This window comes from Chamaea fasciata, unplaced genomic scaffold (genome assembly GCF_029207755.1).
Source record: "Chamaea fasciata isolate MVZ Bird 193981 ecotype frontalis unplaced genomic scaffold, bChaFas1.0.hap1 SCAF_8, whole genome shotgun sequence".
Lineage (NCBI taxonomy): Eukaryota > Metazoa > Chordata > Aves > Passeriformes > Sylviidae > Chamaea > Chamaea fasciata.
In genome coordinates, this window is record NW_027094093.1 from 1,492,268 (window position 1) to 1,508,423 (window position 16,156).

General features: G+C 43.7%; 1 protein-coding gene across 1 annotated transcript; it reads left to right on the forward strand.

Moving 5' to 3' along the window:
* Positions 1-4,408: 4,408 nt before the first annotated feature.
* Positions 4,409-16,156, forward strand: LOC136293037 (UDP-glucuronosyltransferase 1-6-like). The gene is made up of 2 exons (XM_066189299.1): positions 4,409-5,317; positions 16,040-16,156. The coding sequence occupies exons 1-2, from the start codon at positions 4,469-4,471 to the stop codon at positions 16,154-16,156; spliced, it is 966 nt and encodes a 321-aa protein (XP_066045396.1). The 5' UTR covers positions 4,409-4,468.

Sequence of the window (16,156 nt, forward strand, 5' to 3'; positions counted from 1 at the left end):
CCTTTTCTCCATAAACACCCCCAGTTGCCGCAGCTCGGTGTTAAAAACGGGCCAGGACACCAGTTCCTTTTTAATAGCCTTTATTGAAAACAGCTCTGGGTGGGGGCCCCAGGGGCGCGCACATCGCCGCTGCTCCCGATGGATGACACAAGAGGAGGAGGTGTTCAGCTCTGTGGCACGGCAGGGCTGGGGCTTCCGTCCTAGCCAGAGTCCCTGGGAAGACCCTGGCTTGTTGTAAGTCCAGGGTAGTCATGCAGAGCGGGTGTCATTCAACTGACGGTGACGAGGCAAGGAGCCCCAGCAAGTAGCCCGATGTTTTTTCCCTGCTCACTGGTGTAGTTTGGAGTCCTGTCTGGGCAACGGCTCGCTGGCTCTAGGGGTTTTTAGGTGTCCATTCCACTTCCTTTGGGCGATGTGGTCCATGGGAGTTCTCTGGTTTGCATGTCAGGTGGTGTTGTCGCCATTAGGGGTGTGCAGGGAGCAGCGGAGGCAATGCCTGCTGGGAAGGATACAGTTACAAACAGGGTACCAGTATGGAATGGGGGGATGAGGGATAGGGGTAAAGGGAAACAAATGAACAAGTCTTTAACCTATTCAACAATACTGAACAAGTAAACTTGTAACAGTCACTTCTAATGATCACAACTTTAACCAAGAGCTCGTACTTTAGGGTTTGATTTTTCACACTCAGGAGAATTTTTAATGCCTTTCCCAGCTCTGGACAAGGCTGCCCCCAAATTTGTGACTTTGCACAAAATCCAGCCTTCCCACTCTCCTTTAGCTCACGTGTGAGCAGGGAGCGATTTTAAACTCGCCCTGCCTTGAACCCAGCAAATTCCAGAACTCCTGGCTGGGATAACCTGGGCTAACCAGGCCAAGTGAGGGAGTTTTTGGCAAATTCACCAACACTGAGGTACTGATTAACTTCACCCATCCTGGGATTGCCTTTGCACCCATTCCTTACACTGAAGACTTGGATGGAAAATTGATCCTGCAGCAGGAGGGAGGGGAGGGCAGGACATTTCCCTGCCAGCCCTCTCCTTATCCCACTTCAGCAAACACCTGGGGTGCCATCACAAAATACACAAGTTAATCTTTTTGTTGTGGGAAAATGCTGTTTGCTAAACTGATCAGCTTCCCACTGCTCAGTTCCAAGTGTGCTTTATAAAAATCTGAACAAACTTAGTAGTTGTTCCTATGATGTTTTTTCTTTAGAGTTTAGAATAGTAGCTTCAGAGAGTATCTTGGTCTCTTTTACCACAGAGCTTCTCCCTCCTACTCTGACGCTCAAAAGTTTTGTTTTCTCAAAAGCCATCCTGACATAAAACTGCTCTCTGCCATCTTCCCAGTACAAATAATCAAAGACCATGGTAAAACAGGAAAAAATCAATAAGGCTGATCTGAGGAAAACAACATGCAGTTCATTTTGGTACATTGACCGTGGTATGAAGGGAGATGAGAGAAGTTGTGTGCCTGAGGGATGGAGGCTGCATGGCTGGGGTGAATATCCTGGGGTGCATTATTTGTAATGTTGGCATCAATGGCAATGCTGTGAGGCTGGGGAAATCACGTCCGTGCTGATCCTGCCCCTTGGCTGAGTCAGGTCTGAAACCTGAGGCTGCAGTGGTTGCTAAAACACATTTAGTGCTGGTCTTCTTCCTGGTGGGCAGGAGTTTTCAGCTACCTGAGGGCCACCTCCCAGGCTGGGAAACAACTCTGTAAAGTGAGAACTTGGGCAAGACAGAGAGAGGTCAGCCTCTCTGTAGACAGTTTGGTTCGCCAAATTTTGTTCGGTAATTGGGAGGTAGGGTTTTGGGAGAAAAAGGCGAAAACAGGCCTAACTAAAAAGTAAAACAGATAGATTTTATTAACATACAGTAAAAGAAAAAATAAGAAAAGGAAAAAATAAAAGCCCCACCACAAATGAATTTCTAAACCAACCCTTTCTTCCACCACAAACTGTTCACTTTCTACGAACAATGTAAAGAGGCAGAACTCAGAACTCCAGGTCAGTACTGTGGAGGATCAAATCCCAAAACACCAGTTCTTGAATAAAGTGCTAGTTAATTGTTGTATGTTTTTAAGGTTAATGGTTTCTTCTATAAATTGTTAATTGTTAATGTTTTTTGATAAGTTAAGATCCATTTAATTACCGTTCATACTGCACCTATACCCCTTTTCCATCGGGTATCAGTTCTGCTGCTCCCAGGAGAACGTGTGCCCAAGACCATATGCAAATTCGAGACCTCCGGTACCATCCAATACCCAACAGCAATGAGCCAACATAAAACCAAGGACTGAGAATAACTACTCCAGGCCGTCAGAACAATAATGAACCTCAAACCAATCAGAGCTGAGTTCCACCTCATCACTGTAACTCTAACAAGCACTTAACCAGACAGACAGCCCTAGACCATGAGGCAGCATCTTCCTAGAGACTCTCACGAGGACGGAAGGCCCAGATCTGCCGTGTGGCGGAGCTGATCTCCTCCTCCTCTGCGTCATCTTGGGAGCAGCAGTGGTGTGCGTAGCCCCTCGAGCCCCCACCCAGGCTGTCTTCAATAAAGGCCATTATCAAAGGAGCTGATCTCCTGGCCCATTCTTAACAAGTACCACTTAAAAAATAGGCATTCGTTCATTCAGTCTTTGAGAGAACTCTCTCGTGTTGTTTGGTAACTTTCCACAAGAGAAACAGTCTACTTGTGGCTTCTAAATCGTACAAAAGCAGTCTGCCCAGGAAACTTCTGCAGCTGTGGAACTTCCCATATCACAGAGCCTTTCCCATGACTACATATGGGCCGTAGACTCACAGATTGGGGTCATACCTTTAAAAAATGAGCAATTTCAAATGCAAAGGATTTTTCAACTCAAGGAACAGAGATGTCTTCTCACTTCTTCACTGGCAGGGGGCTTCTTCTCATCTCTCTCTGTTCAAACCTCTCATGAGATCACCCAAATCACAGTTTCTAATTCAATATTCACTCACTCCATCACAGATACCTTTGCACAAATCCACAAATCATCTCCCCAGTTCACACTGTCCACGATTTAAAGGATTATTCTAGCATATTATGGCCTGCTACCATAACCCGTAGGAGATTTTCAGCCTAAAACCAAGGCAACTTGTCATCTCTATCACTTAAAAACTCACTCTTCCTTTACTGACTTTAAGATTTCCATATTGTCCCTTTACATGTCCCGAATTTGGCCTTTTCTCTCATCTCTGAGAAGGGTTAGAGTCTAAGAAAGTCTCAATGTGTGTCAGGAAAGAGTTAAAGCTTGCCCAGGCCTGCAGTGGTTATGTGATCTCTGCTGCAGCAGCCCAAATTTTTCAAAGCCATGCCGGTGAGGGTGGGTGGGTGAAGCTGATGAATGCTTTTGAATGCTTTCTTTTCCACCCCGTGATCTGAAGGCATGAGGCGCTCAAAGCTGCTCTGTAAGGCCCAGCGTAGGGTGGGGGGAGATCCCATTCCCCCCGCTCCCAGGCCAGGGGTGCTGGCAGCCAGGGGGGCCAGGGCATGGCCCTGCCACAACCCGCCCCAATCCCCACGCAGCCCCAGACACGGGGCCAGCCCTGCCAGACTGCAGCACTGCCACCGGCACACAGTGCGGGGCAAAACTCATCTGGCCCTGCCTTCGCTGCGAGCTCTTGGGGGCTCAGCTGAGCCCAGCCTCCCTGGGGCAGCAGGGCCTAAGCCAGGCCCTCCTTGGCTGCCCACGATGTTACCTGGCCACCAGATGGGGGGAAAGAGAAACTCTCAAACCCAGTCTCTGTTTATATGGGTATTACCAGAAGTTGCATTCAATTTTCTGAGTGGTCAGAACTGCATGTCAACCCAAAACATGACCCCTAATAGGTCCCCATCCTTCCCAGAGAATTTTAAGGTCCTAGTGCAACGATGTTCTATTAACCAAAAAAACCAAACTATATCAACCCATGACACTCTCTCAGCACATTTTGGTGGTGTCCCTGACACTGAGGAGATTCCTGCCAGCTCAGAAGGGCCTCAGCCTTGTCCTGAGGGTCTCCTGCTCCATCTCTGCAGGAATCACCTGAGAGATGTGTCTCCAACATGTCTCCAACATGGAGAGGCTGTTTTCATTTGCTGCTGTGGGCTTGGGAGTTGTTGACAGCAAGGTCACCTCCCTGGGTCCTGGCCAAGGTGTATCACAAGACACAACAAAGATGAGGAGTCCTGAGGAATCCCAGTAGCAGGTCAAGAAGCTCATTGAAAACTGAGGAACTCCAATGACTCAGCATTGAAAAGGTCACCAAATCCTGGCGTTCGAAGTAAGGAGGGAAAAGGTAAGATAAACCAACCACGATCCAAAGCTGTGAATCATTAACAACAGGATTATAAGAGAGGACAGTGCTACAAATCCACTCATCAGTTGCTTTCCAAAGTATCTACAAGCTACAACCTGCAGGAGAAATCACTTCCACAGCCCCTACCCCAATCACAACAACATGGCATTAAGGCTTTGCTGTGCCTGGATTTCCATCCTCCTGCTCCTGCCCAGTTTCTCAAACGGAGGGAAGCTCCTGGTGGTGCCCATGGTGGGAAGCCACTGGCTGAGCATGAAGGAAGTGGTGGAGAAGCTGAGCGAGAGAGGACACGAGGTGGTGGTGCTGGTTCCTGAGGTGAGCTGGCATATGGAGACAACACAGGCCTACAAGGTGGTCACGCACCCGGTGAGGCAGACCCTGGAAGAACTGGATAATGTATTTCAGGAATATGTCACTGTGCACCTGACGGAGAAGCCTTTCCCCCTCAATGTCCTAGCAATGTACAAGGCCTATCTGCACACTTACAACACCTTCTTTGGGCAGTGCAAGGACCTGTTCCGCAGCCAGGAGACCCTGAGGTTCCTCAACCAAAGTGGCTTTGATGCCATCCTAACAGATCCGATCTTCTTGTGTGGGCCCATCCTGGCCCATCACCTCTCCCTTCCTTTTGTATTCTTCATGAGGGGATTCGGTTGCAACCTGCACTTTGCAGCCCCACAGTGCCCGAGCCCTCTGTCCTACATCCCGAGACTCTTCAGCTTCAACTCAGACCACATGACCTTTTTCCAGAGGGTAGAAAATGCCCTGATTTCCCTCCTGGAGCTTGACTACTGCAATGGTTTCTATGAAGAAGCACTCAAGTTTTCCTCAGAAGTTCTTCAGAGGGATGTGTCCCTCACGGATCTTGTGAACTCCGCTGCCGTTTGGCTCCTGAGGTTTGACTTTGTGTTCGAGTACGTCAGGCCAGTGATGCCCAACATGGTCTTTGTTGGGGGGATCAACTGTGCTAAGGAGAAACCACTGCCTAAGGTAATGTTCCTTCACCTACATATTGTACATTTCCCAATGAAAAGTCATTATTTTGTTTCCAGAAGTATATCGCTATTGATTTTTGGTTTTAATTTCTGGTCATGATTTAATTCAACCAGGTTTGGGTAGTTGTTTTCCACAGGCTGAAATCAAATAATCTTGATAGAGACTTATTTGAACTGATGAGAGTTTTGTAGCAAACCAAACAAAAATTATTTTGTCTATCATGTAAATTCCTGTCATCAGTGAATGTGTATTAACCACCAACCTGATCCAGTTTTGATTTCATTTTAAAGGCATCTGAAAGGTATTTCTTTCATCAGATCAGAAATCCTTGAGTCATCTTTGGTTTTTACTCCAGGCTCATCAGCATCAGTTTATTGGCTTTAGTTTTGTTTTCATGACAAATTCTTTCCAAACATGCTGTCTGTGGTAAGTTACTCCTGTTTGTGGGGGTGAAATATAAATGTCACATTGAAATGGTGAGAATTAATCTTAGAATCATGGATTTCGTGAAAGACACTTGAATGCAGAACTCAGATAGGTTTTCATACCTGTTCCTTGACATCTGCTTTCACCAGAATTGTTGTGCAGGGTTTTTAAAGCTAATCTAGAAATCTAAATCTACTTTGATAGTCACCATGTCATCTCTGATATGGTAACAGTGGACATTTCTTTCCAGGCACAAAGCAGGACACAAATCTCTTTCCTAGATATTGCTCCTGTGAAAAATTACCCTCACTTTTAAAATTTCAAAGGTTTATTAAACCTTAACAAAATACAACAAAAGACTGAATAAGGAGAAAGGGCAGCGCTGGGAGTCTATGACCAGCAGCCATATACTCATCTACCAAATGGATCCTTTGCCTTTTATACTCCAAGCCCCTCCCCAAGTCTTCTCAGTCAACCCCCTTCTTCACTGTCCATTGGTGGAGATCACTTTCTTACATCCTGATTGGAGGTCAGGTGTTGCCACAGTAACAAACTGGCCCTCCTCCAGTGCCCTGATTGCCAAGGCCATAGTGTGACAACAGTGTAAGGGAAAGAGGACTATGGGAGGACATATTACAATGCATCTAAACCGTGAGGTGACCCTAAAATAACCAGGGAGTTTGGTCGAGAGCAAAATGCAGATCCAACCAATATGATCAATGCTACGTTCTCCGTTTATTTCATCCAAGATGGCAGATTTCATACAGTCTATATAGTTTACAGTTACAGGTGTATTCTCATTGGCACACAGCACAGGAAAGAATGTAAACACTTATGGTTGAATAAACTCTTAAGGCAGCTACTGTGTCCATACCAATTACTGTACTTGCTAACTACTATAAAACCTTCCAACCCTTGCTAACACCTTAAGTTATAATTCTAACTGCGCCACACTCTTGGCACTGAATTTCCACCTGTGCCACTAAACTCCTACAGGCCTCAGGATGAGGCCCAGTCTGGGTGATTCAATTATAGTCCATATCTGCTACACATGTACAAAACTTCTTCTAACATACACATAATATTTATCCCTTAATTGTGTGAACCAACCATCTTGTTATTTATCTATAACCCCCCTTTTCCTTTTCTCCAAGTCATTTGGCTCAAACAATTAACTCCCATTTTCGATTCTGATAATCTACTCCTACTTCTCAAAGTTAAAATTTTTTTAACTAGTCATGCTAGCATCTGTTGATGTGGGCATGGACAGTGGGAACAGAAAAAAACCTCAGGTTTTCTTTAGGCACACTTATTGATTAATTGTTTGGAGCAGACAAAAGGGGATCACAGAGTTCTGGTATGGTGTTTTACCCCCATCAACCATGCCAATCGGGTTGCTACCCATAGCAGGTGTATCTTTGGGGTGAGTATAGAGGCCAACTTGGTCTTGCCCTCTAGTCCCAGTTGTTAATTGCGCCCGTATTGGGTTTTGAAGGAAAAGATAGATGAGGAATGATAGAGGTCTGGTATGGCCTTTTTGCCCCCACCTTACCATGCCTACGGGGTTGCTGCTGGCAGCAGGGCTATAGAATCTTCTCAGTGGCGAACACAGGGGCCAACCCAGTCTTGTCTTCTATTTCTTGCCTTACACTTGTTAGTTCCTAAGCAAACCACCCCAGCACCTCTTACTGTTCCCTGTGTACCTCCCCTCAATAGATGCTTGCAATCTCCATCCATTAAAACAGAACATTTACATTAATAACTGATACAGTTCAAACTCCCTGCCCAATGTGTTACTTAAATCAGTCCTCGAGCTGACTGGTGGAAGCTTGACTCTACTTTTCACACCTCCTGGCGCTTCTCTGGTTATCTCTCGGTCTCTGCTTAACAGTCAATCTCGTCTCACCCAGTCTGAAGACTGTTATAGTCCATTCTTTGGGTTCTTCCACTGGGCCTTTAACTCTGTTAGCATGAGACCATCCATCCCTACTCTGTGGTTTGCACAGCTGATCCAGTGGTGAGCAATACCTGGAAAGGACCTTCCCACTGAGGGTTTAGAGGCTGATCTTTCCATGACTTATCATTACCCAATTTTCAGGATTAATACTATGAATTTTGAAACCCAGGGTGGTAGTTTGCAGAATTACCCCTTTATGCCTTAGCCCTTTTAAGGTTTGTGCCATAGACTGATACAGGCTGTGTAGTGACCAGCGTGTTGTAAGTCCCATGAAGATGTATCAAGCTCTGAGGGCTGACCTGCAAACTCCCAGAAACGGCTTTAAAATAATTACGAGACAGCGGATCAGGTGTGCTTTGAAAAGAAAAAGGTTTTAATTAAGATAGAAGATAACAAACAATACAAAACAAAAGCAAAAGCCGTGCACGGTGCAGAGAAGCCTCTAGCACCTGATAAGGCACACCGAAAAGCACCGAGCACCTCTGTGCTCATTCTGATGTACTTAATGATTTAGGAGGGTTTTTGGCTTGCTGCCCAATAGAAACAGCTACAAGTTTTGAGGTACATTTCAAAGATCCAACCAGTACCCCTGTGCTGGGCCAATTATGGTGAGCGAAGAACAGAAAGTTCTGTGTCTTCTTCCTTGAAAGTCAGGGATGAAAATAAAACTCCTTACCCAAAATGGCAACACCCACTTGGGTGTTGGGGTGCACCACAACATCTCAACCTTTTAGAATTCTATTACAGAAAGACAAAAAAAAAAAAAAAAAAAAAGTTACTTTGAAAAAATTCTCACTCTTTTCTGATAATTATAGCTGGGCTAATAACTTATTGCTTATAATTTGGTTCTATAACTTAACTGTAGTTTTATGGATTAAGTAATTTTAAATTTGTTATCCTTTCTTCTTTTTCTAGGCAATTATTTAAATTATTAATGTTTTAACATCAAAATTCAGTCTCTCATTGCTTTGGAACTAATAATTTGCCTTTGTCTGGTGAGATGCTTTCAAGAGAACTATATTTTCTTCTTTATATAGAACTGGGACTAACAAAACCCTTCAACTTCTTCAACATACAACTTGAAAACAAGAAAATAATATTATCATCACAGCAATAACTTATAAAAACTTTTTCAGTGCAAAGAATACTTTGCTGAGTAATCTTTATCTAGTGCAAATTTCACAAAAACTCCATCTCTGCTTTGAAAATGCTCCCACATCCATGCTGTTGGGTTGTGTCAAAGTGTAGAAATCTTTTTGAAGCTGTGGTCTGTGGTCACCCAATGGCCTTTGCATGCTCTTCCCCAGGCATTCCCCGTGTGTTCTGCTGTTCTTTCATTTTGCAGCTTGACATCTTTTGCAGGGACTCACTCAGAGTCTGCACCTGTGGAGACATACAGGTGCCACAGAGAACAGGATCCAAAATCTGTGCTGTTTCTGGATATTTTATGAATATGAGAGATTAAATAACATACACATAGCTTAGTTCAACCTTTCTATAGTAGATAAAACCTCTACATACGTCCCCATTTTTATCTTTCAAGGAGTGTTTTCAGTAATCTGTGTGCTTTTTTTACAATAGACTGGCTTTTGGATGAATTAGTTATATGTGTGGTAAATTTGATGTCTCATACGTTGAAAAACTCACGCAATTTGTGAGAAATGTGTGTTTTGGCATTAAGAATGCTTGCAAGAAATGTTTTATTACTTTTTTGGTTTTTTTCTTTTATGTGCTGAGGCAGAAAATGCTTTTAAAATATGTTGATAGAAAGAAGTACGTGTTTAATTATTTAAATGACTGACACTATATGACATCTGTCTGCTTTTAACTTTGGGGGTTTAACCCCTGTTTTTCTGTTACAATTAAGTTTTTTGGCAGTCTGGATATGATTGTAATATTGCTTTGGCTTGATTTTGAGATATGTGAACATTTTTCTAACTGCTGATATATTTTGATGAAATAATTCATGGCTTATTTAAGCCTGTTTAATGTATGTGTGATGTAATATGTGTAAGAAGTAAAGTTCCTGTTGAGAAGGAAAAAAAAATTAATTTTCAAGTAAATGATATCTTTTGGCTCCTAGAAATTTTCTTTCAGCAGACATATTTTTCCTTTTTTTACTATACCAGCAACATAAAAAGAATTTTTTAAACTTAAAAAAGTTTGGTTATTTTTAACTTAAAAAAACCATGCACAGCAGCTGCTAGTGTGATTTTGAGACATGGCTTTTTACTTTTTTAAAATCTGATTTTTATTTTTTGGTGTCTGGATTTTATTATGTGATCGCAGGGTTCTGAGATTTTTGTGAGTTATCTGTAAAAAAAACCCCAACCAAACGGTTTTAGGGGGGTTATTATTTTTTAAAGGTTCCTAAATTAATTTCAAAGATGAATTTAATAACTTCATGATTTAGGGTAATGAATAGAGAATTTTTTCGCAAAATCTATGAGGGCAATTTGTAAAACTTTTGAATTTTGAAGTGAAAAATCTTTTCCTGAGAAGGAAAATATTTGGAACTTAGCTTTTATAATTAGTTGTGATATGGACTTTTGGGCAAGTTAATATTGTTTTGCTCAATTAACAAAATATAAAAACTTATTTTAGATTATTATATTTTTTTCCTTGAAGTTTCACTGGAAATTAGCTTACAAAGGCTGTAGATTTTCTTCTAAAACTGCAAATAAAATTAAAAAATAGGTTAGGGTCTCGCAGTATTTTCAAGGTACATTGACCTTCTTTGGTGAATTTAATGTTACGTCTTTACTGCAAATCTTGTATCTGGTGTTGATGAGACGGCATGGTCGGCTGTTTCTGCTTTGCAAAGTTTCTTATTTTTTGTAAATGTCATCTGTTCTCATTGAGAGCTGCTGCTTCTCTCTCTCACAGCTTTTCTTGGCTCCCAGAGAGCCTAGCAGAGAAGCCACCTTGCTTTCACTTTGTCCCGCCAGCAATTCGGAGCCAGGACCAGGGTAGCTTGACTCTACCTGGCCGGAGCTGGCATAGGGCTAGTTCAGGGGTCCCAGCTCTGTCTCTTGTCACTGCGGCCTCAGTGCAGGGGCTGGCAGCCGCTGCCTCACAGTCTGCTCCCACCAGGCTCTGCTGCAGCATCTGGTTCGGGCTCTTGCTTTGGGCTGGTCTTCATCTCCTGCCGGGCACAGGAGGTCAGGAGGGGAAGCTCCCTCCCCATGCTGCTTGTGTCGGTTTCACTCGGGCACCCCCAGGGGCGTGCTGCTCCATGCAATGACTGAAACTCATCCCCTGATGCATCAGAGAGATTGTGGGATTTGTAAGAGCCAATATACTTTGGATAGGGGTTTTGTTTACTTCCGGCTGAATGGTGGCTGCCATGTTGGAGGGGGTAGTTTCGGAGACATCAGTTTTGGCCACACTAGTTACAGCTAGGGCCATATCGTTCCATGCTGGGGCTGGGACTAGGTACCGCCCATAAAAGGGGTGTGTCCCAAAACTGGGTTGGGAGGGGACTCTGTGACTGTCAGAGAAGGCATGCTCTGCAAGGCAGGGCTCGGTGGTACTTACTCATGAGGGGCAAAATCCCATGCTGTAGCAAGATGGCTCCGAACACGTGCTCTTCCTTTGTTCACAAAGAAATCACCCTCGGCACGGTCTTTTCAAAAGTTCGCACAGCTAACTTCATGAACTTGAATCTTGGGACTACCACCAGAAGGAGGATAACAGGAACACAAAAGGACAGAAGGGTTAAGGGGTCAAAGAGCAAGCTTGCCTGGCCAGGGCTTACTCAGTCCCCACATGGGAGGAAGGGGGGGTGGAAAGACAGATTGGAATTGTCTGGATCAGTCTGCTCCCTAACTTTCAGGGTTGGTGTAAGAAACACGTTGCTTCGCAGGACGGCAGAATTAAAGCATGCCTTTTTTCTTTGCAGTTTCAGGTATGTTTCAACTCACTGTGAGGTTTTTCACTTTCTGTTGTTATGAAGTCTCAAAGTAGAGCTCTCTTTTTACTATAGATTGCTTATCTTCCACCCCACACAAAGTTGCGTCTAAGTTTTTCTGCTGCCGTACCTCAGGAATTGTTTCTAGACTCATTTAACAAGCCTTTGAGCGTTTCTTCTCAAAATTAAGGTCTTAAATTGCCAACTTAAAATTAAAATTAAATAAATGTTTCACTGGACTACTGAAATCTGGGTGCTTTTTAACTCACTGGAACAGCTTTCAGAGGCTTCCCCAGGTCCCTTGGTTATCTTCTGGCTTCCATAGAATCGCGGCGACTCTGCCTGCAGTCTTGGCTCTGCCAGACCAGGGTGTTCCCTCTCAGGAGAGTGAAGTCAGTCCTTCAGACTTCGCTTCGTGTTCTAGGATCCAGTTCTAGCTAATGTCTCCCTCCCACCAGCATGGGAAGTTGCCTAAAATACCCTCTCTTCTGGCATTTTGCCCCCAAATCTGGTGGGTTTTTTTCACCACCAAAAAATTCAGCACAGGCCCAACTTAAAAAAAAAACCAAGGGAAAAATATGGTCTGTGTAGATGGATGGCCAGTCTACAGAACTCGACCTGGCCATCTCAATATAAGAGGTCCAAGCTCAAGCGCCAATTGTTTGATTTGATACAGGCTGCATGGTGGCCAGTGTGTTACAAGCCCCATGAAGATGTATCAAGCTCCGAGGGCTGACCTGCAAACTCCCAGAAACGGCTTAAAAATAATTACGAGACAGCGGATCAGGTGTGCTTGAAAAGAAAAAGGTTTTAATTAAGATAGAAGATAACAAACAATACAAAACAAAGGCAAAAGCCATGCACGGTGCAGAGAAGCCTCTAGCACCTGATAAGGCACCCCGGAAAGCACCGAGCACCTCTGTGCTCATTCTTATGTACTTAATGATTTAGGAGGGTTTTTGGCTTGCTGCCCAATAGAAACAGCTACAAGTTTTGAGGTACATTTCAAAGATCCAACCAGTACCCCTGTGCTGGGCCAATTACGGTGAGTGAAGAACAGAAAGTTCTGTGTCTTCTTCCTTGAAAGTCAGCGGTGAAAATAAAACTCCTTACCCAAAATGGAAACACCCACGCAGGTGTTGGCGATGCATTGCAACAAGAGACATATGTCCTGGCATTTGCTTCCCCTTCCTTATAGGTGGCAACTTCCTGTGGCAAGGTCAAAAAAGGTAGTCCAAACATCATTTTTTAGGGTGAGACTCCTAAATCTGACCGGGTTTGGGTTCTAATTCTTAACAGAGCTAAAGGGAGGAATTTTATCCATGGCATTTGAGTTTCAATCATCAGCTTAACTAGAGTTCTCTTAAGAGTTTGAATCATCTTTTCATAATGACCAGAACTCTGTGGATGCCATGGAGTGTGTAACTCCCATTTTACCCCAGGCCTTGAACAACTTGCTGTAATATATTAGATGGAAAATGAGTTCCTTGGTCTGGATCGATCTTATTCACCATCCCATATCGGGGAATTATTGATTCCAGGAGGGTTTTACTAACAACACTGGCATTGGCTTTAGCAGTGGGTACTGCCTCTACCCAATGGGTTAAGTGATCTACTACCATTAGCAAAAATTTCTACCATAGTACTTGAGGAAACTCCGTAAAGCCTAGCTGGGTGTTCTGAAAGGGCCGTAAAGCTAGTTCCCCCCCTCCTTTGAGTGTTCTTCTCATGACTTTCCTATTTACTTGTTGACATATCACACACCATTCAGTTACCTGCTGAGCTCTTCCAAAAATTCCTATGCAGCCCATCCTTTAGGAATTGATTGCTCAGTGCTTGGGTACCCCAATGTGTTGTACCATGCTTTTGAGAAATGCCTTCTAGCATTTTCTTGGCAAGTGGTTTATTTAACAATTGCCTCCCATCTGGTAATCTCCACTTCCCCTCATTTTCTTTGCTCCTGTTCCAAGGAGCTCTCTTTCTTCTGTCTCACTAAATACAGGGATTTCTTGCATTTCTCCTGTGGGGGTTAACACCATGATTAATTTTTCCATCCCTGACTCAGCCGCATCCTTAGCTTCCGAATCTGCCAAATTGTTTCCCCTTGCCTCCAGAATAACCCCATTTTGGTGTCTTTTAACATATACCACTGCCACTTCTTCTGGTAATTGTAAGGCTTCTAATACCTTCAAAATAAGCTTTTTGTGAACCAATCCCTTTCCCTTTGAATTTAATAGTCCACTCTCTTCCCAAATCCTTCTAAAGGTATGCACTACCCCAAAAGCATATTTTGAGTCTGTAAACACCGTTCCTCTTTCTTGTGTTAACATTTCCAGAGCTAGTTTCAGGGCATATAACTCATATGCATGGGATGACCAGCTGAAGGTAATTCTTCCCTTTCTAAGGTTACCAACCTTTCACCTATTATAGCATACCCTGACACCCGGTGCCCCTGGATTACCCTTGAAGATCCACTGATGTACAATCATCTTCCCCTTTGGAGCGGTTGATCCATTAGGTCCTTTCTTACCGTAGTTTGATAATTAATAACCTCTAGGCAATCATGCACTAGTCCTTCCCCTGGTTCCCCATACAAAGGCTGGGCAGGATTGAGATGGTTATCCACAATTAGCTCCATATCATTATCTATTAAAATGGCTTGATACTTTAACACTTGAGAGTCGGTAAGCCATTTCCCAGCCTTTTGGCTTAGCATACTTCTAACTGAGTGTGGGGTGTCTACTTTCTATTTTCCCTCAAAGGTTAATTTCTTACTTTCTTCTACTAGTAGGGCGGTCACTGCTACTGCCTGAATGCAGGTTGGCCACTCCCAGCTGACAGTTATGATGAATAGGCCACTGGTTTCCTGGATCCTCCCCAGTCCTGGGACAGTTCTCTGTGGGCTACCCCTTTTTCTATATCCACAAATAGATAGGAAGGTTTGTCTAAGGCAGAAAGATTCAATGCTGGTGCACTGACTAATTCCTGTTTTAAATCTTCAAACTTTTGTTCATCATCCTTTTCCCACCTAATCTCCTCTTCTGATAGCATACAAGCGCTTGACAGCCTGAGTGTATCCCTCAATCCATAGCTTACAATATCCCAACAAGCCTAAAAACCTTCTAACCTCCCTCTTAGTTTTTGGCTGTGGAATTGAGACTATCCCCGTAATCCTTTCAGGATTCAGTCACTGGCTTCCTTGACAAATTACTTGTCCTAGATATTTTACCTCACGCTCTACAAATAGGAGTTTTCCTTTTGATACCCAAAGTCCTTGATTTCCCAGAAAATACAATAACACTATGGTGAATTCTCGGACTTCCTTTTCCTCCTCTTCTGAGAGAAGGAAATCATCTGCATATTGGATAAATTTTAGTTTGGGTGTGATGGAGAAAAGTTGCAATACATCTCCTAGTGCTTGACCAAATAGGCTGGGGATTCAGAAAACCGTTGGGGTAACCTTGTCCACCAAAGTTGCTGCTTTCTTTCTGAACTAAGGTCCTCCCATTTGAAAGCAAATATATCCCTATATTTCTCTGCTAATGGGCAAGCCCAAAAAGCATCTTTCAAGTCTATCACACTGAACCACTGGTGTGGTGGGGGAATATTACTCAGTAATGTATAGGGATTGGGCACTACTGGGTATTGATTTACTGTTCTTTTTGTCACTTCCCTCAAGTTTTGGACAAGCCGGTAAGTTCCGTCTGACTTCTTTACCGGCAATATGGTTGTAATATGAGGAGACATACATGGTTCTAAGGTCCCTCCTTCAAGCAAATCTTGGATCACCAGCTGCAATTCTTGTCTCCCTTCCGGGGACAGTGGGTACTGTCGTACTCAAACTGGATGGTTTTCATGTACTAATTTTATTACTATAGGATTCATGTTTAATTTACCTCACTTTCCTAGTTTTGCCCGCACATGGTATGAATCTTCTCTTCATCTTCCTCCTTTAACTGGAGAAGTTTAACTACCATTTTCCCTTCCTCTGGGAGTGCCCCAATGCCCAACTGCACCTGTAGATCCCATCCCAATAAATTGCACCCTGCCTCTGGAACTAACAGAACATCCCCTATTCCTATTTTATTTGTCGCTTCAAACTTCACTGGCTTTATAACTAATGCTTTAAACCCTTCCCCTTTTGCGCCCACTACTTGCATGGTATCTTGACTCTTTTCACACCCCTTTGGAATTTTATAAACACAAGTTCTTTCAGCCCCCACATCTACCAGAAATTCAAGTTCTTCCTCCTGACGACCTATTTCTAAGATTATCAAGGGTTCCTGGTGATATTCTGTCCCCAGGAGGTAGAGTCCCTGACACCCCTGGTCTTCTACAACCATCTCATTCTCATAGACCCTCAGGTCCTTTTCTTTTTGGGAGAAAATTTCTCCCGATATGCCCATTTTTCCTTTCTCTGCAGCCTGGCACTCCCGGTTCAGCCCCACACGGTGCTACTGTTCTTGGTGCCCTTGAGTCGCTGTGGGCAGCCCTGCATAGGCGAGCCTATGGTGCCGGGGCTTTTGCCAAGAGGCACTGA